At 41.1% G+C, this 25,148-nt stretch overlaps 1 protein-coding gene across 1 annotated transcript in view; it reads right to left on the minus strand.

The window, feature by feature from the left end:
- The window catches only part of KCNN2 (potassium calcium-activated channel subfamily N member 2), a 316,290-nt gene that overhangs the window by 125,154 nt on the left and 165,988 nt on the right, over nt 1–25,148 (minus strand). The window contains exons 4-6 of the mRNA XM_081133858.1: nt 10,180–10,363; nt 8,112–9,379; nt 7,372–7,467 (exon numbers count right to left, since the gene is read on the minus strand). Of these exons, the coding sequence (XP_080989984.1) occupies nt 7,372–7,467; nt 8,112–9,379; nt 10,180–10,201 (1,386 nt within the window). The 5' untranslated portion in view covers nt 10,202–10,363. The remainder of the gene's footprint in view (nt 1–7,371; nt 7,468–8,111; nt 9,380–10,179; nt 10,364–25,148) is intronic.

The raw sequence follows: 25,148 nt of genomic DNA on the forward strand, positions 1-25,148 counted from the left end.
CTGGGTACATTTCTGACCTTCTTTAAAGAGGGAATTCAACAAAACAGAGTAAGCCCAGAAAAATGTGATCAGGGGCATTCTAAGTCTGATCAGGAATATTCAAAGGAACTGGGACTATTTCATTAGGAGGACATTTAAAAGGACTTACCCAATGTGTAAATGTTTGCTCTGTGATTCTGTGAAAGGGAAACCAATTTTTTCTTTTATACTGGAAATTACAGTCTGTCTTCTGTCTCTACCGCTCAGCTGAAACATCTCATCAAGGTCAGCAATGACCTTCAACTTGCCAACTTCAAAAAGCACTTCTCTGCCCCATAGAACAGATGCCACTGCATTCTATACACAGCCCCGGGCCTCCCCACAGCACTCCCGCCTCCACCTCGGGGACAACTCGCTCTTATCTCTCTTTCCTAGTTCTTCCTTTACTCACCCGCTAGATGTCAGAGGCTGATTGACTGTCAACCTTCTCATCTTTCTATTCTCTCTCAAGGATTCTATTCAGTCCTGTGGGTTTAAACAGTCTCTGTGCTGATTACTCCCAAATTTAAATTTCCACTATGGGCTTTCCTCTGAACTCTAGATTCTCTTGTATAGTTAGAAGCATTTCAAATGTACTATGCCAAAATATATTTCTGATTCTACATCCTACCCTTCAATTCAAGTCTTCCCCTCCCAGCACTATGCACTAGGTTGCTCCAGCCAGAACCCTGGGAATCATCTTTACATAGCCCCTTGCCCTCGCCTGTCACATCCAATCCACTAGGGACTTCATTCTAACTCCAATATAGATCTCAAATCAGACCACTTCTCCTCACCTCCACTGCTGCTACCTGAGCCAGGGGATCATCATCTTTCACGATGACATGACTTGCCAAGGCCTCCTAATGGTCTCCAGACCAGCCTCCTCAGAACACCAACAAAAAGTCTGCTTAAACATGTTGGATCATGACTCTCCCACGCTTCCCATGTTTGGACGACTTCCCGACTGCATGTTGAAAACAAATCCAAAAATCCTTACCGTGCCCTAAGACCCTTCACTATCAGAAGCCTGGACCCCCCCACCCCATCCAGTACCATTCTCCCAGTGTGGACCCCCCTGGCTTGCTCTCTTGTGCTTGGGTGCAGTAATTTCAGACACCAGGCCTTTGCACAGGTCGTTCCCACAGATTCTCCCAAATGGGCTACTTCTTTTCCTTTATGTCCCAGTTTAAAAGTCACTTCCTTAAGAGTGCGCCTCTGATCCTCAGCCTTGCGCCCCCATTATTTTCTGTCTCAGCCCTTATACCTCCTTCATGGCACCCATCACAACTTCCAGGGAGTTTGTTTCCTTACTTAATTTTTGTCTCTCTCCTTAACTCCACCTGCTTGGAATGTCTGTTGCAAGAGGGAAAGGATTTCACTACCTTAACCCCATTGTACTTGAGGATCAACAACTTTTAAGACTCTGCCCCAACATAAGACAAATCTTCCTAAAAATAAGAGCTGTCTGGCAATGGGACAGCCCTGTACATGTGAATGGGCAATCATGGGAAGAGAGCTCAAGCAGAAAGTGGGCGACCGCTTTTACCAAAGTTGATATAAAGGGAGCCCCCGTGCTGGGTGGCAGAGTGGGCCAGATAACAATTCAGGGCCCCTCCACGCAGTTTCCAGTGTTATAAATAGAATGCTTAGGGAATTTCAGATTAAGAATATACTTTTAAAGTAGCAAACATCATATTATTTCCTCATGAGCAAAAATTCTCTCTAAAATGGCCCCATTAAACAACCTTCTACCCTGATGAAACGCAACTCGCCCGCAGTCGAACCAGTGCAGGCTCCCTCTGCGAGCCCTGCCGGATGTGGTTTGGGAATACCACAGCCCACGGTGCCCTTCTTTCCAAGCTGCACGAAGTGTGGCCCAAAAACAAGCTGGCAGATCAAGCAAACCCACTTGCGGTAAACCTAACGTTCCACTCTTCATTCATTTGTGATGCTGCTCTGTAAACACACCAGGATCGTTTTATTTAGCGGCACACCCATTAATAATGCAGAGATCTTTACACAGGCAGGCGGAGAAAATTAGTCCTGAGTGATTTCGTTACGACAGTGTCTACACGAAGTCAAAGGGACTGAGTCTCATTACAACTGATGTAGAAGCCGCTGGCGATGCAGACATCAGTGGTGGAGCTGACCACCACACAAAAAGCAATGCAGGCAAGTTTTCCACCTCTCTATCTGCTGGAATCTAACAGTCCCCCAGTAATTCTCCTCTACCTCACAGACATAGCAGAGACCTAAGGACCAATCTAAGATCATTCCTTCTACTTTTTTAGCTTCCTTCATCTTCACTAACCTCCTCCAAATTGTTTTAAGTAAAAGATAAAGTAAAATTTGGCAAATATTTTATTCTGATGGCAGCTTTACAAGGATTATCCAGTTAATCAGATTAGGCAATGCACCACTAGATATTACAAAACGTTGCAAATAAGCCTAAGAGGCTAGGAACTTGGTCCCTAAATAATTTTTCTCCAAAAATTTTTTCAGGAAGGTAGTAAACATTTTATACTTTAAAAGCCAAAGACACTTAAAATTCTGTTTTATAATATCCAGGGTTAACCATGCTATGGAGGAATATGTGTAAGAAGCAGGGAATATCAACCCTGAGAACCTTTTCTAAAGGGCTGGTGGGCAACACCTTTCCATTTAAAATGCAACTCCCTTTGATTCTGCAACCTGACTACTGGATACTTACCATATGTATAGACTCTAATCAGTAGAGTAAAATAAGGATACCACAGTGTTCATTTTTAGCATTGCTTATAATAGCAAACACCTAGAAAACTCAAAGCGCCCATCAGTAAACCACAGTACATCCATAATAGGATAATATGATGCTGCTACAAAAAGAGTTAGGCAGATTTCTACGTACTGACGAGGAAAACCTCCAAGATATACTACGAAAATAAAAGCATGTGCCTATCTCAAGACACCTAAGTGTTCATTCTTGAGAATTCTGGAAGCATATATGAAAAATGTAAAGGGGTTGTCTCTGAGAAACAGGACTGAGAATATAGAGAATGTAACTACCACATTTACTTTAAACTCTTCTGTACTGTTTAAGTTATTTTTGCCATGTGTATTTATTATTATTTCACTAATAAGGATAATGATTATATACAGTATACTCTGCGTTGCCTGGAAGCATCTACTTGCTCTCTGTAGGGCTGGGAAAGAAAGCATCCTTTGCCAGCCCCCACAAGGCAAGCCACGGTACCTATTAAGTGGGTGCTTGGCCAAGCTTCCGGAGCCAGGCCAGCACCTTCAGAGGCTGCTAAGGCCCATGCTCTCACTCACTCTCTCCCGCTTTGTGTGGCCTAGATGCATGAGCAAAGAGAAATACGAATTTCTGATCTTCCAGTTTAAGACCTATATTGTCCATCTCTGAAAAGAGAATAAATAGAGTTATTCCACTGCAAAAGATACCAAAGAAAAATCGGTGTTTCCTCTAATGCTATTATGTAATTGCATTATTACAAAACCAAAATCAAACAAAAATGTTTCCAACTTTAAAGTGTAGTGCCCTCCGTTTCCCCAAATCCCATGAGAACAAGAAAGATCAGGCTCCAAGGGGATTTCTTTCCCAATCTAGAATCTTATGTTTGCCTCGCTCAGCATACTAAACAACTCTTTCAACTAAAACTGCTTTCCCTAAATTAGGGCATGTTAAAGTGGAAAAGATGAAGTGAAATCTACAAATTTCTTCACGTTGAAAATCTTAAAGGCTATGTGAACTTTCTTTTATACTTATTCCACCAAAGAAACACGTCCAACCCCACAGAAAGGGAGGGGGGCAGGAAACAAAAAGAAAAGTCATGGGAAATCATGCCTCTGGTCTTTTGTGTTTTTTTCCCCTATTATTTGACCCAAGACTTAAGGGGGATTAATTAGTTAGTGTCAAGTGATAGTAACTAATTTTCCAAACTGTATAAAAGAAATCCCTTTTATAGTACTTTCTCTTTGTCGGAAGGTTGTGATACACAGGCATTTACCTAGATTGTTTTATTTATACATCTTTTTGTTTGTTTGTTTTGCTTTACTGGTGAATATACAAAGTAAGGCCAAATGTCTATTTGGAAAAGTCTGATATCTTCTTAGCTGAAAAACTTTGCCCACTAAATCTGATTTTATATAAGCATTCTGACCAAAAAAAATAAAAATAGTGATTTCATTTTTTATTGGAAGGGCATACAACTAACTAGTGAGTTAAATGAACAAGCTACAGCCTGGTTCACTGAGCTGTCTGTGGTACTGAAAAATGACACCAAACTGAAGTGTACTGAGCTCCGTTCTTCATTACAGTATATTAATTCATGCACTTCCGTCCGTGACTCACCTGAACCATCTTATTTTGCCAGTGTGTGTATAAACATTTTACAAAAGGTCACAGTGACTTGCTTTCCAAGGTTCTCCTTGAAAATGTCAGGGTCTCCCCATGCTTAATCAATTCTGGTATACAGAGCCAGAATGTTGGCTAGAACACTTACTTTTCCTGAGTGCAGTAGGAAATGATACCATGCACCAGAAACCTACACTAGCTAGCTCTCACTAACAATCATCATACTGATATGCTAAAAAGAAAAAAGTGTCATTTTAAACTACATGCTACCTCCAAGGACATGCTCTGAATGGCAACATAACCCCTGCAGTTAGTTCCTTAATTAAAAGATAATATATTTGGAATTCTTACTAGTAAACTGAGATTGCCTATTTGCTTAAGACTTATAAAAGTTATAGCAGTGACATCCATAAGTAAAAAAGTCTGTGCACTTCGTTTCTCATTGAGCTTCAGAGTGAAGTATTTCGGCAATACCACTGACTATTCTCTGGATCAATTAGAACATTCCTATCTTTTTCTGGTTCTTGACTTCTAGCTCACAGTCTCCACACTCATTTGGCCTTTTCCCATTTTATATTTCTTTAAAAAGCATTTCAGGTAAGAATTTAGAGCTTCAGCTTGAGGAAGAAATCCCTCTAGATCAGAGATATTCAACCCATGTGCTGCAAGAATTTTTGAAATTGCAATACCTAACTGTTTAGTCAGGGGCACTGGTCTCTTTTCCCTTAGATTGCCAAATTAAAAAATAAGAACAGCCAACACAACTGCAGCCATCTGGTGTGAATTAATCAAACTTATACCTATTTTTTGTCAGATTGGCAAAAATATATATTTCGTGTGCCACAGACTTTTAGTAATTAGCTTATGTGTGCCATGAGGTGAAAAATGTTGAAAATTGCTGCTTTAGATAAAATACTAAGTGTAAAATCTACAGCCAAAACAACTAAATGATATTACCCAAGCACGTATTCCAAAATTATATTAAGTGTGATTAGTTGAACCGAAACCATGTATCATATAAAATAAACCCAATTTTTAAAATCTAACATTTTGTAACACTTATATTACCCCAACAGCAGAGAAGTTCACTGTGCTTCTTGGCCTTAGAGAGGCAATCCATATCTTCATTTTTCTCACCCATGTTACACATAACCAATATATCTATGCATTTTTGTAACAGAAATTGTCCTCAAAATTAGCCAATGAATGAAATTCTTTCAAGTCTGACAATCTATAAAAATATGATTTTCTATATTTTATTAGTTTCTGTAAGTTTGAAGAGTTCTAACGTGGTATCAAATATTGTTTACAACACGTAATTAACATTTGGCAGCTCCTCTCAGACTTCTATAAGTTATTTTAAAAATATCTCAATAATTCTTAAAAAGTCAGTATTTTTAGGGAGACACTTTGTTTTTTATATTAATACCATCAAATGTCCTCCCTCATGAATGTTTGTGTAGCTGTGTGCTTTTCAGAAGGAACAGGCAATAATACAAAGGCTGTCTAGCTACATGATACAAGCTACTCACCTCTTCTGACTTTAGGTTCCTCATCTGCAAATTGAGCCAAAGAATCCTTAGGCCTACTTTGTTCCTTCCAGCTCTGCCTACTCTTCAAGTCAAAATGAAAAGATACACTTATAATGTTTAAGTTACATTTTAGTATCACTTTAAAATGTTTGAATCTCAAAAGCGCATGATCATTAGTACCTAATTAAAGACAGACTTATATAAATTATTAAATTTTAAAGGGTTCAAATGTATGCTTGTCTGGTTTGGCCAGTGCAGTTTTATTACTTACCTCGAAATATTCCCTCTCTTTCTAATTCTCATTCTCCAATCTCATTCCTTCAAAATCACACTTTCCAAAGTTTTTGCAAATTTGAAAGCAAGATGAAGTAATTTCTCCCTCCCTCATGTGGGGTCATGTGCATTTTTATTTTGTTTGGGCAATAGTTAGAATTGGTTTCTTCCATATTTAGTATGTATTTGCTAATTACTAACTTAAAACTAATTTAATTTCTAATTAATGCAAAGTTCCTTAAATCCAAAGGCCACCCCTGAAGGAAAGTAGGTTAAATTTGAGTTTAATAGTTCCACCAAATGTCTCACAACTGCTCCAAAAATATCAGAAAAAACCTATTAGTGTAAATTCTACACTGGAAAATTCCAATCACTCTTAATTTTTGAAAACTCTAGCAATTTTAATTCACAAATCTTAATATACCTTTGACTGAGGCTACAGCAAAGTAAACAACTCAAAATACGACCCATGAATTTTGTACAGAGGATTCTGAAATTGTCAGTAACAGCCAAATCTAACAATAGAGCTCCTGGCTGCATTTAAAACATTTTCCTAACAAGACCTCTCACAAGGGCAGTAGCCTTTGCTCTTGACTGACATTTTTTAAAAATGATGTAATGATTGTAGCTAAGAATCTACCAAATACAATATATACAAAACTTATATTCAAAACTTACAACAATTATTTTTTTAATGATGGGGGGATAGAGAAAGGGTTAGAGATTTCTCATGTCTTATTTATATGCATTAGCTAGGAATATCACCAGCCTGTTTTCTTCCCTAAGCTACATTATAGAAGATGATACAGATGGATACAATCTTCCATAATGAGGCACCCACTAGGAAGAGGTGGTATCAACAAGAATACACGTTTACCCTACAGAGTAAGGCGAGTGCATGACTGGCCTTAAGGAAAATAAGTGCCTAAGTGGATCACCTGAGAGAAGCTAGGGGGAAATCTGAAGGGCTTAATAAATACATCCCAGAAATGACTGCATGTTTACATGCTGCGCTGTTATGTTTTTAACTTCTTGAAAGAACAGCTCAGGTGCTAATGTAAGAACACAGCATGTGTCTTTTGTAACCTCAAGCAAGGACATGAGGATTTGAAAAAAAGCTCTGCTGCCTTGAGCTTCTCCAGGCTGGTGGCATGACTCTGGGTCATTCATAAACAGCAGAGCCTAAGTTACCTGTATTTCCCTGGCGTGGTACACGATGATCAGACCGAGCAGAATGATCGTGGAGAGACTGATAAGGCATTTCAGAGCTAAGGAATACAGCGACGCCTGCAACAAAGTCAGACAGAAGCACTTTTAAGAAAGAAGCACTTTTAACCACCTAGGCCTCTGAGTGGTGGGTGGCTGGGAGGGTCAGTTAGCCCCCCAGCAAGTGGGCCTGAACCCCCAGAGGGGTTTGGAGGTGGCTGTCTTGGCCGGGTGATCTTTCATATCGCTTCTCCTCAAGGGGAAGCGAGAGGAGGGGAGAGCCCGGAAGGCGGGTGACCAGGCGGCCAGGCAGCGCGTTCTCGCCGTCGCAGACCCAAGCGCAGCTCCCGGCTCTGGAAACCGGAGATGAAGTTATTCCTGAGTTTCAGCTCTCCGGGTTGAAAGGCGCCTCCTAAATCCCGAGCACCAGAAACGGAATAGCGCATGCCTTCCCCACACACTCCCGAAACCGCTTATTTAATCTACACAAAAGCGCTGGGCGCTCACTGCCTCCAGAACTTTGCGCACGGAAAGGCTTCCGCTCCGGAGTTGCCTTTCGGACGATGCGTGCGCTTCTGGGACACGCTTGCTGTCCCAGCGGGCACCTCCAAGTGTCCCGGGAAAGCTCGCAACCGTCAGGCAGGGCGTTCCCACCGGTGCCAATCCCAACCACCTGGCCTCCCGCTCTGCGGCCCCAGAGGGGCGGGCAGGGCTCGAGCGCCTACCTTGTCGTAGGCGCCCCACGACAGCTCGGTCTCGATGACCATCACCACGATGCCGAACATGCCGAAGATGAGCGCGTAGTCGCTGAGACGCTTGCGCTTCTCGAACAGGGCACGCCGGTGGCCCAGCTTGTAGCCGATGTTCTGGTTCTTCTTTTTGCTGGACTTGGTGCCACTGCTGCTGCCGTGCCCGCTGCCGCTGCCGCCGCCCCCCGTGCTGCCGCCGCCGCCGGTCCCATAGAGCGCCAGGTTGTTGGAGTTGTTGTGCTCGGGCTTCGACACCACGATTTCGGGGGCCGAGGGCGAAGCGCCCGCGGCGGCTGCGGACGGGGAGGACGCGCCGCCGCCTCCTCCGACGGGCGCCGCGGGCTGGAGCGGCTGTGCCTCTGAGTCCATCTCGTGCAGGTTCCGGCGGGACGCGCTCAAGTTGCTCAGCGGCCGCATGACGCCCCCGTTGTACCTGCAGCTGCTCATGGCTATTTCGGTGAAGGGGTTGCTCTCGCGGCGCGCCTGGGGCTGGTGGTGCTGGTGGTGCGCCGGGTGGGGGTGGTGGTGGTGGTGGTGGTGCGAGAGCGGGGGCCCCGAGCCCAGGCTGCCGAGGCTGCCCGTGGGGCTGGCGGCGGGCTGCAGGCTGTGGCACTGGTGGTACTGGGAGGCGGGCGCGGGCTGCTGCGCGGGCTGCTGCCGGAGCGCACTGGCATGGCTGGACGGGGTCAGCTCGCTCACATTGAGCTGGCTGCCCCGGCGCGACGAGCAGCAGCAGCAGCAGCAGGACGAGCCGGACAGCGGCGAGGAGGCGCGGGTCCGGAAGGCGCCGCCGGGCGAGGAGGTGCGGAGCAGCAGGGACAGGTTATCCCCCGCCCCCGCCCCGGGGGCGCCGGAGGAGGCGCAGCTGTTGCACCGGAGGCATGGGCTGCTGCCGCCGCTGCCCGGCTGCTGGTGCGCGAGGTGCGGGGGGTGGTGTGCGTGCGGGAGGGGCGCGAAGGGCGGGCACGGCTTGTCCTGGCTCTGCTGCTGGCAATGCAGGTGTGAGGAGCGCGGCGGCGGCGGCGGCTCCGAGAAGAAGCCGCGCTGAAACTGCAATGGGGTTTCCATGTCGGGGCTGTTAAAGCTGCAGGGAGACCAGGCGGTGGTGCACCCTGCGCAATGCGTTATGGTCGGGAGCGGGGACTCCTGCTGCTGGTGCGAGGAAGGGCCCATGCCGGCTCCGGTAGAATCCAGGCGGCGAGTCCGATTGGTTGGGCGCACCAAAACAATGGGCATGACATCACCTGCGGGGACCGAGACCGAGTTTGCGGGGCGCACGGCTTAGGGGAGAGGGTGTGAGAGAGGGAAAGCTAGGGCGGGGACCTGCAGGTTGAAAACCCAAGGGTGCGCAGGACAAGGTGAGGGCGAGGGTTCCACCTGCCTATTGGGAGCGCCTGTGAGCACCACTCAGCATGCGGAGCCCCCGGGCAGCGCAGCAGGCTGCGGGGGTAGGAGAAAAGAAAGGGGTGTTCCTCCCTGCCGAGCCGCCCCCACCTAACTCCGGCCGGACCTGCAGTCAGCATCACCTGTGCCGGCTACTGCAGCGCGTTGGGTCACCCAGCAGCGGGCCAGGCGCAGGGACAGTGCGGAACCCCGCCACTCCGCCGCCGTGCACGCCTGAGGGCTGCAGAGCAGCCGCCCGTCACCCCACGCCCACCTCTCCCTAATCGTCCAGCGGAGTGTGGGCAGCCGTCTGTCCAGCCAAATAACCGGGGGGGGGGGGCAGCTTTGGAGAGAAAAAGTTTGGCAATTGGCTACACGAGTGCAACAGGGCTCGGGGTGAACCCTGGGGCCTGAGCCTAGGTTTGGCCGGGATCTTCCCCGCCGCTCCGCTCCAGCCTCGCGGAGTCGGGATTGGCTGCGCGGAGCTCCCGCCTAGTGCGCTGCGGCGCGGGTAGGGTTAACCGCCTGGGCCAGCCGGGCCGGGGGAGGGTGGGGGCGGGGCCGGAGAGGGGGATCCCCGCAGTCCGCAGGGGGAGCCCGCGCGGGCTTCCCGGGTCCCCCTGGCGGGGGCGGAGGGCTTTCCCCGCTGCTGGCTGCTCACATTTGCGCCTCCTGCGGAACATGAGGGGCCGGCGCCCCGGCCGCCGGGTCTCGGGCTCCGGCGCTCAGGCCCTCTGGCCGCCCCGGTGGGTAGGGCCGCGGGCTCCTCGGGCTTGCTCGAGGGTCTGGGGGTCGCTCCGCGGCCGCCCGCCGCCGGCTCCGCCTCGGTTCCTCTGCCTCCCCACCTGCAGCACAGACACAAAGCGAAGCGGCTCGCGGACGCGCGAACCGAGCGGCTCTGCGCGCCCCGACTGCGGCGGGCGCGGGGCCTGCCGGCTGCTGCACCCGTGGGCATAGCCTGGCCGAGAAATTTCTAACAATAACTCGGGCCGAATAGAGCTGCCGAGGACACCGCTGAATTTGTGCTAATCGGGTGTAATAATAATTCGACTCCCCAATAAACCAATAAAGAAATGCATTTTGTGCTTCACAGATTTCCTGAGCTGTGCCCTGCCCTTAAACAATGGACCAGCGCCAGGCAGCGGCGGACCCTCTCGAGGATTCTTTGTTGCTTCTCCATCTTAAGCCTTAATCGTTTGTATTTGTTTGTAAATTGAAATTTCAGTCTCCCCACAAAATGAAAGAAATCGGCCACTTGAATATTTGTTTCCGTTTTTAATTGTGATTTTAAAGCACGATTTTTATGATAGAGATGATAATGAATTAGATACACCAAGAAAAAAGAAAGAAGATCTCCCTCATTAGGTAACTGGAATTCTCAGCTGGATCCAATTTCCTGATATTCTACTCGGCAGCTGCCTTAAAGTTGCTTACCAGGTACCAGCTCCAAGTATGTGTTTTCAAGGCCATGAAGCGAATAATTCATTTTAGGATATCCTTTTGGGCATGGCTTAAACAATTTTAATTTTTTTGTAAGTGCAAGTAAACGCATCCAGAAGAAAAAAGGGAGAGGGTTGCTTTCTGTTCTAGTCCTCAACTGGACATAATGACTACCGTCAGAACTTGCATTTCTCAATAGTCTTGGTCAAGAGTAAAATTTGAATGGCTACAAATTGGAGACAGCGCTTTATTGTTTTATAATCTACTAGGATTTTTTGGCAGTTTAATAAAACATGTTTGAAATGATCAAACTTATTGAATCTTTGGGGTGGCTGAGTAGACATGGCATGAATTGTGTGGTGAGAATGACTATTAAAAATTCTAATGAGTAATTTGGAATTACAATGAACACTTCCAAATTAAAAGTTATTCACCTGGTGTGAGACAAAAACCCAGCTCAAACACAAAATTCATCACCTTTATTTTCTCTTTATCACAAATTATACAATTGCCTTCTGGTTGCTCTATGAGGCTGATTGAGTGAGGAAGTTTGATTCATCCTTACAAATCAAAATACTTCAAAGAAGTGTTATCATGAAAATTAATTAGCTTTTCATAAATGTAGATGAAAAATCACATAGACCACCACCTCCAAGTATACAATAATTGTTACCAGTATTAATTTAGATATAAGGTTCTAGAGTTAACAAAATATCTTAAGAAAAGTAATGGTGGCACCTCTGTGTCAAACTGACTTTCTCAATTAGCAAAGCCAAGGTTTTCAATAGAGTTTCCACAAACAAAATAACAGGGGAAAATATTGTATTGTTTTCCATGTATCTGTGCCTTAGTGTGGGATTAGGTGCAATGCTGTTAATCGTGGAGAAACAAAGTGTCTACTGAGATTTATGGCAGTGATGTGTGGAGTTCCCAGTGCTCACAAAGGGGGCTCGGGGGAATGATGCAACAATGCACAAGAGAAGAAAGAAAGAAATTTGCACCTCAGTTTGAGGAACTGTCAGAACATCAAAACTCAGATTGACAATGCTTCCACCTAGTCAATATTTTGAAAAAGTTCATGAAGCAATATAATAAGTGAAACCTGCTGAGATTGGAGGGAGAGAAAAGTTCATCAGATATTTATCATCTTTCTGTTTTAAGGAATCATCTGATCACACACACTCAAAAAATAATCTTGCTAATAAATGTCTGCCTTTGGAGAGTATGAAACCTTCTAATTAGTATGATGATGAAAAATCACAAGATGCCCCAACAGTTTCATGTTTCATTTTTTTGTCTGAATACTCCTGACTTTATTGTTTGGGGCACCTTATACAGTACTTATTACTGGGTTATGACATGGGCACATTTGAGAGGTTCTTATTTTCATAATTCTTTTCTTTATAAAACTAACAAATGAATTTTAAGCTAATACATAAACATTTAAAATATGCATATGGTAATTTGGGGGGATTTTCCCTATGTAGGATTCTAGAGATATATGTGACATGTAAAGTTAAGCAATCAGAGCAACAAAGACAATCTTCTTCCATGTGGATAGTGCCTTGCACATAGTGCATACTCATTTATATTTGTGAGAGTGTGGAGGGAAGGAGAGAGGGAGGTAATGAAGAAAGCTTGAAAGAAAAGTCACAATACAACAGCCTACAACCTCCAAAGATAAGCTTTTGCAAAATTACCTTTGCTTCACTTTCTGCCAGTGAGATATATATAAGTGCTTGACTTTCTCTAGTTTAACAGCAGAGGTCCTACTCATCCATGAAATGCATTTCCAAGCTAATCAATTAAATACCTTTATTTCCACCAGTATAATTCTTTTGTAAAAATGGCCTGTTCTTTTCCTTATATACTAGAATAATTAACTGCTTTCCCATATTTGTTGTATTTGAAGCTTGTGAATATTCAAATACAAATAACAACCCCCCCCCCCCCACACACACACACACACTTAGCAGTCTTAGAAGAAGAATTTCCCCAGATCACAGGGACCTGGCGGAAAACCTTCTGGTTGTTTGCACTCCAGTTCCTTATTTTATTCAGATTAATATTATGCCATAATTTATAATTCTCCTTTTCATAGGTTATTTGTTTGTGTTGTCTCTCTTTGTTGTTCCTTAAAAAGCAGGACTCTTGAATTTGGATGTTTCCGACCTACAGTATATCCAAGGGCAGCCAGAGCAGTATGCGCAGGGGTCTAGGGCATCTGTTTCCCACACCGTGTGGTGAGGAAAACTTTTACCTACAAATAAATGTTTTTCTGAGATTTTTCTTTGCCCTGGTGAGTGAATTATTTGGTGGTGCCAAACACAGAGGTTGTGATAAGATCCAGCCTCTCTGGACTTAGTTGGCTTAGCAGTAAATGCCAATGAGAACCAGGGTACTAACAGCTGTTTTCTTAGCTCAGTTCCCTGAAACAGCAATTCAAAGGTCACAAAACCAGTTATCCTTAAACCACTTATTGTCCTAGCTTCATACTAAATTTATGACATTTAAAGAAAACAGAATAGTTATTATATGTATTCTTTATACTTCTGCATTATGATTAGAAAGTATCAAGACCCGAGTAAGATTACTGATGATAGTCTTGTTAATTTTTAGCAACGCCACTATTATTCAGGGACTAATGATCATGTAGGGGCCTATTCACTACTTTAATTAACTTTCCAAAATTTATCTACGACTCTCATTCTTGTCTCCTATCATTTCTCAACTAACTAGAGTATCCAGAAAAGTCTCAGCAGTGCCAGGAAAAAAAAGAAAAAAACCGTACTAGTTTTGCAATAGTAGAATTGAACTGTTATGTAATTAAATAGGTGAATAGGTTCGAATTATTGACTATGATGTCTTTTAAAAATAGTCTGTGGATTTCATAAACAAATATCCCTTGGCACTTAGAAACACACATCCAATCTAGAAAGTCATAAAAACACCTAGGTGGACAGCACATTGTAGTTTATGAAGCAGTTTCTCATGTGTTCTTTTATTTGAATCTCATTCAGAAGCCTGATGGAAGGTAGGAAAGGTTTCACAGGTGATGGCGATGCTTGAGACGCAGGGCGGGGCTGCCCCACATCACAGCCAGCGAGCAGCAGGGCATAGCGAGCTTCCCACGCGGCCCCTGATTCTGCCCGGTGAGCCTGCCTACCGTTCTCCCAGCCTTTCCTCCCTAGAAGAGCGGCCTGCTGACTCTGTCGACTCACACGGGCTTGTACTTCACTGATGGCCGGGAATGGCCAACAGTAACTTATAATTACCATGCACGGTGTTTGAATTGCCTCGCTGACATTTTCTCACTGGCTTGGTTGGGATTCTGCGATCAGGGACTATTGTCCTCTTGTGGACTTCATTTGGTCAGTAGACTAATTTATAAAGATCTAGTATAAGTGTGGATGGAATGGCAGGAATGTAATCATGCAGGTCACGGTGCTTAATTAAAAAGAATTAAAAAAAAACCCAACATATCCTGGTCTATTCACACAGTTTTCTGTCTACTTTGCTGGCAGCTTAGACGTTCCTATTTTCGCCCAGATCCATAGTACAAGCTGAAGGCCAATGAAGTGTACTTATTGACACTCGCAATGTCTGTTTTGCCTTTTTATATAACGGGAAGGGACAGACTCAGCTCCCTGCCCTGGGGCTGAGAGGAGCTCGCCTGCAGTCCTGCGGGGGTCCTGCGGGGGTCCAGCGGGCGTCCAGCCTGCCTCCGGGCTTCTCTGTGCTGGGCCGCGTTGTCCTCTCGCTGTGTCTCCCCACGGCCCCGGGAAGGAAGCCGGGCTGTGAGCCACACAGGGAGAGAGGCCCCGCGGCTCACCACGGGGCCACGTGGTAACCAGAGTGGGGCCAAAGATATGCCAAACCCCCCTAAACAATGAGGTCAAATCTACCACTTGGTGATCCCCAAAGTCCCATGGTGGCTCAGTACTGAAATATAATGATGCTACAAGCGTTCCCGAAGCTTTATTTCCCCCTGAAATCCAATGTATTTTCCCAGCATTGCTTTCTCCTCTCTTAGGATTAGGGCACAACATTCATTCTTTTTTTTTCTCTTTTCCTGTTAATTCTGTTCCTATGTGTTATTCTTCAATTCTCTGTTTTCCTTTTCCACCTCTTGCCAAACAGGCTCCAGAAATCTGCCTCCCTTTGTTTATCTTTATATTATTTTCTCCCTATTTGAAACTATTTTTAAATTCCCATCCTCAAGTAATTGCCTTAGGGTGAGGAAAGTTGGTGTCCACTCATATAACAAGAAAAACCCCACAATTTTCTAAGTTTAAACATAACAATGTCATCAACAACAAAACCCTCTAAATGCTAACAATGTTTGCATATTTTACACCTACTATACCAGGTTTTTCTTAAAAAGGACTTTTATTCAGTGTTGTTGCTGTTGTATTTTATGACTGTAAAATAGCACTTTTTTTCAGTAGCACTTTTTCTGTACTGTTTTAATGACTAATATTACTAATATTCAATAATTATAAGATACGAAATGATACTAATGATATAGCATATCAGGAAAACCCCCCACAAAAGATATATATTAGACAAATATCATGACAAAGCTCACTATTTGACATGGGTTTCGCACTCGCTGCATGCCATGAGTACTAAAATGTTTTAAATTAGTTTAAACTATTAGGTACTTTCATTCACAAGTCAAGTTCTCTTAACAAAGGGTATTTCTAGGATCATATGACTGAAAATATAATTAGGGAAGACTTTGATGCTGATTGATTCAGACATTAAGACGCCATCAGCGTTCCAGCACTTTCCTCAGATCTTGTCCTGTCATTGCACTCCTTCGTATATACTGGCTTAATCCTCACGAAATTTTACCTTAAGGTAAGAAAAATGGCTGAGGCAGTTCTAGGTTTCATAGGCACAACCTCCTCCCCCCCCCCCAATCATTCAGAGAGGAGCAGATCATCTGGTCCCAACATCCCAAACAACTCTCTGGACACATCTATTGAACCAGCGAGGTTAACATACTCAGTCCTGAACCAGACTTAAAGAATGGTTGAAGGGAGGTCTAATGGGAATGGCTCATCAAACGAAGAATGTTGATAAAGAGATAGAAATTATTTAAAAGAATCAAATGGAAATTCTGCAGTTGAAAAGTACAATAACCAAAAGAAGAATTCACTAGAAGGGCTTAATAGATTTGAGCTGGCAGGAAAACAAATCATTGACCTTGAGGACATCATAAGAAAACCACAGGCTGATACAATTTGTGAATGTAGATGCAAAAATCCTCAAGAAAATATAATCAAACTAAATACATCAACATATAAAAAGTATTATTTATTTATATACACACACACACACACACACACACACACACACACACACACACACTATGACCAAGCGGGGTTTATCAAAGGAATGTAAGGTTAATTTAACATCTAAAAAATCAATTCGTGTAATACAACATGTCAACAGAACAAAACACAAAACCATATAATCATCTTGAAAACCACAAAAAATACCTCTGACAAAATTCAAAACCCTTTTATGATAAACAGCCAACAAACTATGAAAAATTCACTGCTAATATCATAGTTACCGGTGAAAGGCTAAATGCTTCCCTCCTAAGATCAGAAATAAGACAATATCTGTTCTTTCACTGGGCAAGCAAAATAAATAAAAGGCATCCAGATGGATAGGAAGAAGTAAAACTATCTCTTTTCACAGATGACATGATTTTGTACATAGAAAAAGCCTAAGTAACCCACTAAAATATTAGAACTAATAAGTTCAGATTTCTGGATATAAGATTAATATTAAAAAATCAACTCTATTTCTCTACACTAGCAATGAGTAACTTAAAAATGAAATAGAAAAACAATTTAATGTGCAATACAATAAAAATATTTAGAAATGTATCAACAAAAATATGAAACTTTTGCACAAACTAAAAAATATTGTTGAAAGAAACTAAGGAAGTCCTAAATAAGTGGAAAGACATCCTATGTTCATGAATTAGAAGATTTAATGATTAAGATATCAATATTCCCCAAATTGATCTACCGATTCAGTCAAATCCTTATCAAAATCCTAGAGGTTTTTTTAAGAAATTAACAAACTGATCCTAAAATTCACATGGAAGCAGCCCAGAATAGCAAAAACGACCTTGAAAAAGAGAAACAAAGTTGAAGGACTCACATTTGTTGAATAAAAGCTTACTACAAAGCTACAGTAATCAAGATAGTGAGTAATGGCAGAGCTCATAAGAGCCTGGATTGTGAGATGTCTTAGAGGGCATAATGCTTTCAGGGCAATGTAACCCCAGCAATTAGAAGAATGCCAGGTACATAGCGGGTGCTTAATAATTGAAAGAAATGAATACATGCCTCATGAATAGTATACTCATAATCAATATTTATTGATTTTTTTCTGAAAGCCATCCTAGCTCTTGAATATACAAGCTGCTTGATCTCAGCATGTTTGTCAGATGCTTTAAAATGAAAGGTGAGGTTGTCTAAAACCCTTGCATTGTGGCAGATTACTTGATAAGTGTCAATTTTACCCATGTCAATGCTACAGGCATTACAATAAAAGCATATTTCTACATTTTAAAAAAGTATGTAATGGGGGAAAAAGTAGATATATAAATCAATGGAACAGAATTGAGAGTCTAGAAGTAAGTTTTTACATTTATAGTCAATTGATTTTTGACACTGGTGCCAAGATATTTCAATGAAGATAGGCTAGCCTTTTCAACATGGTGCTAGAAAAACTGGATATCCACATGTAAAAAACTAACTTGGACCCCTTACCTACACCAAGCACAAAAATTAATTCAAAATGGATTAACAAACAAAATGTAAAAACAAACAAACAAAACAAAAACACTGTAAAACTTTCTTAAAAAGCTTCTATGTGAGTGGTGACTTTGGATTAGGCAATACTTTCTTAGATATAACACTAAAAACGTAAGTTACAAAAGAAAAGAAAATAGCTACATTGGACTTCATCAAAATTAAAACTTTTATGTCTCAAAAGACACCAGCAGGAGAGTGAAAAGACAGTCTCTAGAGTGGGAGAAAATATTAGCAAATCATTCTCTGAAGATGACTGGGAATGGTCACTCATGGCCATTAATTTTCTCTGAATATCTTAGCTCTCTCACCAGTGAGACTGAACCTTTTTAAAGAGGTTACTGGAGGCAATTTGGGAGGTGCGTGTATGCTCTCATTCTCGAGGGCTGGCAGCCGGAGTGCACCCCACACCCAGCCTGCAGCAGGCATCTGAAAGGATTCAGCACAAGGCAGGCCCCGGTAGGTGTCAGGGGACTTATCTGATATTGACAAGTGACTGTAGCACCAGGAGCACACTCATGCCAGTGCTCACTTCAAAAGAGAGACCAGGGGAGTCAGAGGTCCTCTTAAGAAAGCCGAGCCTACAGCTCCAAGCCCTCTGGCGGATGTTTGTCTAAGAAGGCGTGGAGGAGGGAAGGTACTATATCAGGGGAAAGCAGAATTCCTGACCGTTTCCCATTCTTACACAATGAACTAAGTTGCTCATGGAGATTTTTGTTTGTTTTTAGCCAAGATAAAGGCCATGTTTTTGTTTAAATGTATTAAGTACTTTGCTAAGAGTAAAAAAAAAAAACTAAAAAAAACCCCTTTTTTGTTTTTACAATATTTTAGCGGTCCTATAAACAATGGAAGAAAGACACAGAAACAGAACAATTTGTTCTGGAAGATAAATTATGTGACATATACCAAGCCACTGAAATAAGATTAATCAAAAGGTCTTTTCTCAGTTATTAAGCTGCATTCCAAGATAAAGGACTCTTAGGTTTCCTGTTCTAGGTGTTTGTATTTTGCTTATCCCTAGATCAGGGCTTTGGAGAACAATCTTGAAGCTGGGCTGTTGCTACAACTGGTAGAAATGGACTTAACTGATGGAGGACTGCTGTCCCCTTGCAGGCCTGTGTGCTGACCTCGTGTGTCGGAGCTCCACGCACAGAGAGAAGTTGGCCCCGCGTGGGTTCACACAAGACAAAAGGGACCTTTCACTTCTCTTGTGTCCCTCTCTTTAACAAGTAGCACAGAAAATACCTTATGTTGATATGTCTCAGGTTTATAGTCCTTAGGAGACCCTTATGATCTATTTACTTTTTTTTTTTTTTCCTTGAGGGGACTCTCTGGACTGTCCTAGGAAGCAGCCTCCTTCATTCTCCCAGGTTTAAGGAGGGTCTTGGTGACACAGTCTTCAGGGCAGGGCAGGGGATGAAGGAAGGCTGAAGTCTTCTGGAGAACTACCTGGAGAGAGCCCACCTGTCCGCAGACTGGAAGAAGGAATAGACAAGCAGAAGAAACACGGGTTCACACTTGAATATATCGACGATTATAACACAGGTTCAAAGGGCAAGGCACTTTGTTTCTTTCTCATTCAGTTTCTAAAAACTTGGAAAATTGCCTCAAATAAATGTTTAGAAACCTTTCTAAGCCTTCTTCATGTAGCTGCTCTGACTGATCCTTAAAAATACAATTCACTAAATGTAAGAAGCAAAACTACAGGAGTATAGAAGAATGTAAAAGAGATATAGTTGTATGATCTTAAAATGGAGGTTTTTCTAAGTAATTGACCAAATCCAATGGACATCAAAGGAAAAGACAGCTGATTTAATCTAATAGTATGGCAAAACATCCACAGGGACCAAAAACAAAAAGATGAGTGTTATAGTTAACAGACAAAGGATTAATATCAAGAACATGATTTTTTAAGTTTAAGAAATTAGAGTAAAATTGAAAAAAAACAGGAGGGAGAAATAATAAAAGGCTACAAACAAGCAATTCAAAAAGATGAAATGCAAATGGTCAAAGAAGACCTGGAATGATCAAGGAAATGCAAACTGAAACAATGTTTTTTCTAGTACATTGAGTGATAATACTACATAATGCACTGGTGAGGGTGCAAGAGACCAGCTTTCTCAGTCACCATCCACAGGAGTATCAATCGGTAAAGCCTATTTGAAAACCAATTTGGCAACACCCATCAAAATGTTAAATGTACAACTTTTCATTTAACGAGTCCACTAATAGAAATCTATTCTTTAAAAATATTTGCACATATGCACAGATATATTTATAATGATGTTCACTGTAGCATGATACATTACAGAAAAAACACACAACCCCCCCCCCCCCACACACACCAGAATAAAATAAATGCCCATTAAAAAGTATCCTACAATAATCTTTAAAAGGATGATTAGGACTACTATACAAAGAATTGGAATGACCAACATTTATCATTGTTAAACCAAGTGACAGAACTATTCATACAGCATGATTCCACATATAAAAATTATGTGCTTCTATGTATAAATTCATAGGAAGGAAACGATCAGGATGACAATGGTAAGTACTGAGGAGTGGCTGTGGCTGTGGGCATGAAGGATAGCTTTTAGGTGTTGCTGGTGGGGTGAGACTTATACAATAAACACATTTTAAAAATACAATAAAAGGGAGAAAGAAAAAACCCTAAAACTCAGGCCTGTGAACGTACGCTGAGCCCTTTCCTGATTTCTTACGTGCCCAGTTCTGTATTTCCCAGCATTGTAACCAATGCTGCCTCATCCCCACTAGCATCAGATATGAGGGAGGCGTGCAATAGGTGTTCGCTGAATTAATGTTGAATTAAAGTTAAATTCATAAATAAGAAGTTGCTTTAGGCAAAATGAAAAATCTAGAGGCTATACAAACTTCTGAGAATCAAAGTCTATTTCTTTCTTTACGATGTATTGAGTAAATTACTGAACTCATAGATATGAACTTACTTTTTTTTTTTGCTTTATGGAAATGGAACCGTACTGTGGTCTTTTGTCAAGATTATTAAATATTCTCTGTTTCTTGCCCTTGAAGTCCAGATGCTAATTGCCATCCCAGAATTAATTAGGCCTCCAATGAAGTTTTGTGTGTTTTTTTCCAAAATGGAAATGATTGGAATCATATGGGCAAGAGCTATGAGAATCAGATTCTATGTATCGGATTTTTACACAGGTAAGAGCAAATCTAGAGATGAACCACAAGTTGGGCCCAGTGTTACCAATAAAGTACCTATTTAACTTTAGGAGGTAAATGACCTTTTGGGCATTAGGTGAAATAAAGTAACAATTTCCTGAACTTTGCTATAAATAGTAAATTCCAGTTAACTCTCTAGAACTATTTCATCTATCACTGGTTGAGAGGGAGATGGAGGTGGTCATGCTTATGTGGCAACAGTTTTTCTATAGCGTTAAAAACCTTATGGATTTATTTTATGTGGACAGCAAGTATAAAAGATAAATATTTTTGTAATAATCCATGCTAAAGAACTATGGGCAAAAAACACACCCCATTTGCTTTTAATAAAACAAATGAAAAAATACCCAATTTAAAGAAAGTTTTAAAGAAAATAAAGCAGGTAAAACTGATAGTTCAGGGAGCTAAAAATAATAAGGCCACATGCAATATCTCCTGTAGCAAATAAATAAATAGACTTTTCAAGATTATAATCATTGCCAATTAAATGTTTCTAAATAATATTTGTGAGGAATTTTGTAATTCTTAATTTAATATATATTAAAGTATTTTTCTCCTCTAACTTTATTTGCTCATTGATACCTTCCCACATCATAGGACTTAGAGAAGTTTGAAACTCATTCATAATACAATTCCCATTCATGTTCTTATCACCACTCTAATAAATTTTGATGTATGTGTGTATATATATCATATATGAATATGACTCATTGCTTACCACAATTTCTTATATTCTTCATGATTCCCTATCTCAACAATGTTTTAATTCACTTTCAATTTAGTGGAATATAGTCTGAGAATCCTTATATGTCTCAGATGTCCTTGTATTGTCAGATGAATAATATCTTAGTATATCTGGTTATACGGTTCTTAGAATGGATTCATTTCCTCTGAGTACCCTACATATGTTATTCCATTATATTTTATCTTGTAGTGTTGTTATTGGTAATTCAGATGATGGTTTGATTTCCTTTCAAATGAAAATAAACTTTGGTCTCTAAGATGAAGCTTGTAATATTTTCTCTATATTCTTGGAGTTCAGAAACTTTTGTTAGGGTATATTTCAGTATCTGGGTGTTTGGGATTTTTTCCCATAAATTCTACAGACTTGATGAGTCAGTCTAACAGCTCTATTCTTCGTTTAGCTCAGGGTATTTTTCTTCTATATTTTTTATTATTTATTCTTCAACTCTTTTTTGTATTTAAAAATATATATTTTGATGTATTTCCATCCAGATTCTTTTTTTTTTCATTTTTTAAAAAATGTATCTTTATTGTTGAAAATATTACAGATGTCCCCTTTTTTCCCCATTGACCCTTCCAACCCACACTAACTCCCCGCCCCAGGCCTTCATCACACTATTATTTGTGTCCATGGGTTATGCATTTTTCCTTTTTCTAGAATATAAATAATTTGTATATTTTTTGTCCTAGATATGTCTTCTAAATCTTTTTTTTTTCACTCAGGATTTCCATTTCTTTGTATTTTTGCCTGTGTTTTGAGATACAACTTCCATTTAATCTTCTAGAATGCTAATGTGTTACTCTACACATTATTTTAAGTCACTTTATTAAATTATTAAAATTTGAAAATCATTCCTTAAGTTTGAAACTCTCTCCTGAAGAGTTCTCATTATGTTTTTTAAACTTTATATTTTGAAATAATCTTAGATTAATGAAAAATAATATAGAGTTCTATTTAGTCTTCACTCAGCTCCCATTCATGTTCACATGATTTATTATAAGTAATTGGCTCACACAATTGGGAAGGCTAAGAAGTCCTAAGATCAGCAATTGGCAAGCTGGAGATCCAGGAGATCAAATGGTATAATTCCAGTCTGAGTCCTAAGGCTTGAGAACCAGGGGAGCCAACTGGGTAAGTTTCCACGATCAGCAGATTGGAGACCCAGGAAGAGACAATATTTCAATTCAAGCCTGAAGGCAGGAAAAGACGAATGTATGTACCAGCTGAAGGCAGTCAGGCTCGAGTTCCTTCTGCCTCAGCCTTCTAGTTCTACTCCAGTCTTTCACTGATGGGCCCACCCACATTAGGCTGGGAGGGTGATCTGCTTTACTCAGTCTTCCAATTCAAATGTTAATTTAATCAACAAACACTCTCACAGACACATCCAGAATAATGTTTGACCAAATATTTTGAGAGTTGACATGCAAAATTTCCTGTCACCGATGGTAATCCTGAGTGACCAAGAAAACTTTAAATTATATACACCAGAGTCTATTTTAATAAAACAGAGAAATATATCTCATTTTAAAAGAATTGTCTCAAAAATTATTAAAATAAATATTCTAGCTATGTAACCTTTATCTTAGAATATTGATTTTCCACAAATAATTCTAGCTTTCCAAGAAATCAGTGTAGTTGGGTTTGTCAAAGCTTTACTGTGGAATGCCTACTCATAGGTTATATGTATCGGTTTGACTATTAACTGTGAAGAAATCTTTCTGGAGGGAATCTTTCATCTACATTCCCTAAATAATAATATTCAATGCCCCCCCACATACACTACATGGTTTGTATGAGATTAAACAAGTTCTGTCATTCTTTTATTGATTTCAGAGAGAGGAAAGGAGAGGGAGATAGAAACATCAAAGACGAGAGAGAGTCATTGATCGGCTGCCTCCTGCACGCCCCCTACTGGAGATCAAGCCCGAAACCCAAGTGCCCAGACCTGAAATCAAACCGTGACCTTCTGGTTCAAGGATGGATGCTCAACCACTGAGCCATGCCAGCCGGGCAAATTCTGTAATTCTTGATATTCTGTATATCTGTTTTAATTCACTGATGCATTTAAAATGTATGCTCTAAGGGATATGTCAATTTAACTTGCTTTTTATGACCCTCCCCACAGTACCTTGTCTAAGGAGACATTTTAATATGCTATTTGATTAAGTGATTAGAAGGATTGGAAAAGCACCATTCTGGGGATAGAACCTAAAAAATACATATTATGTAAACTTGTTAGTTTCTGTTTTATATCTTATTTTAAACCAATAGCAGGTTTGTGGCATTATCAAGTAAGACTGAAAACACTAAGTGTTCTTACAACTTCTATAATTTGACCATAAAAGTAAACCTAAGAATAGAAAAGCCTATAAACCTTTGTCATTAGTTTTTTTATGAGTAATGACATATTTTTATAGAAATTTATATAATACTTTCATTATTGATCATTTTAATGAAAGACACCTGCTTGGGAAAGCAACATCAACTATGGGAAATATGTGTTTGTGTGTCAATGTATGTGTGTGATACATATTATATTATATATATATATGTATATATATATACACACACACATTAGCAATCCTCAAATCATAGTTGTTTGGCATATAATCAATTGGCTACAAATAATGAAAATATTTGTACAATATATTGTAATTTGGTCGTCAAGTGGGAGGTTGGGAAAACATACATAGAGCACAATTAAGTAATGACAATCTGCTCACTTTTGACAAGTGATCATTTGAATTTCTCTTTTCATAGGTGAAGTTAAATATTTGGGGATGGAATCAATAAACTCTCCTTTTTGGGAAAAATATTAAACTTTTGTTCTATTTCATAATGCTTTTTTTTTTCTTCATTATGAATTGGAAAACATTTGGACTTTGAAGGCAGAAAGTTCTCAATTCAAATGCTGATTAGAATTATGTATCCATAGGCAAGTGTTTCATCTTTTCTAGCAAAGTTTCTTTTGTTGTAGGTGGCAGAATGGGTAAAAAATTAACTTGTTTTGTTTTCCTTCCTTTCTCACTCTTTTCAAGAGGAATCTACAACTTTGCATCCCAAACTGGGACTCTCTTTACTCTGCAGGGAGAGACTAATAAATTGGGCTTTGTGGGGTGATGGTCTAGGTAGAGGTTGCAGACTCAACTGCCTCCAGGGCACTTGTCTGAAATAAATTAGTAAAGTACTTAGGGTATAAGACAATAGGGAGTGGTGGGAGTTGTGGTAACTGGCAAGTATCTGCCCCACCTGAAGGAAAGTTACCCAGTTCATCTTGAGCTAGCTGTTGCCACCGAGGTCTGTGGGGCCAATGTTGCCAGATTTCCTGTGTTTTTAAGAGAAGCATGAAATCCAACATTTTATGTTAACTCTTCTAATTTTTAAGTATTTGTA

Source organism: Miniopterus schreibersii (assembly GCF_964146895.1).
Source record: "Miniopterus schreibersii genome assembly, chromosome: 3".
NCBI classification, from domain to species: Eukaryota; Metazoa; Chordata; class Mammalia; order Chiroptera; family Miniopteridae; genus Miniopterus; species Miniopterus schreibersii.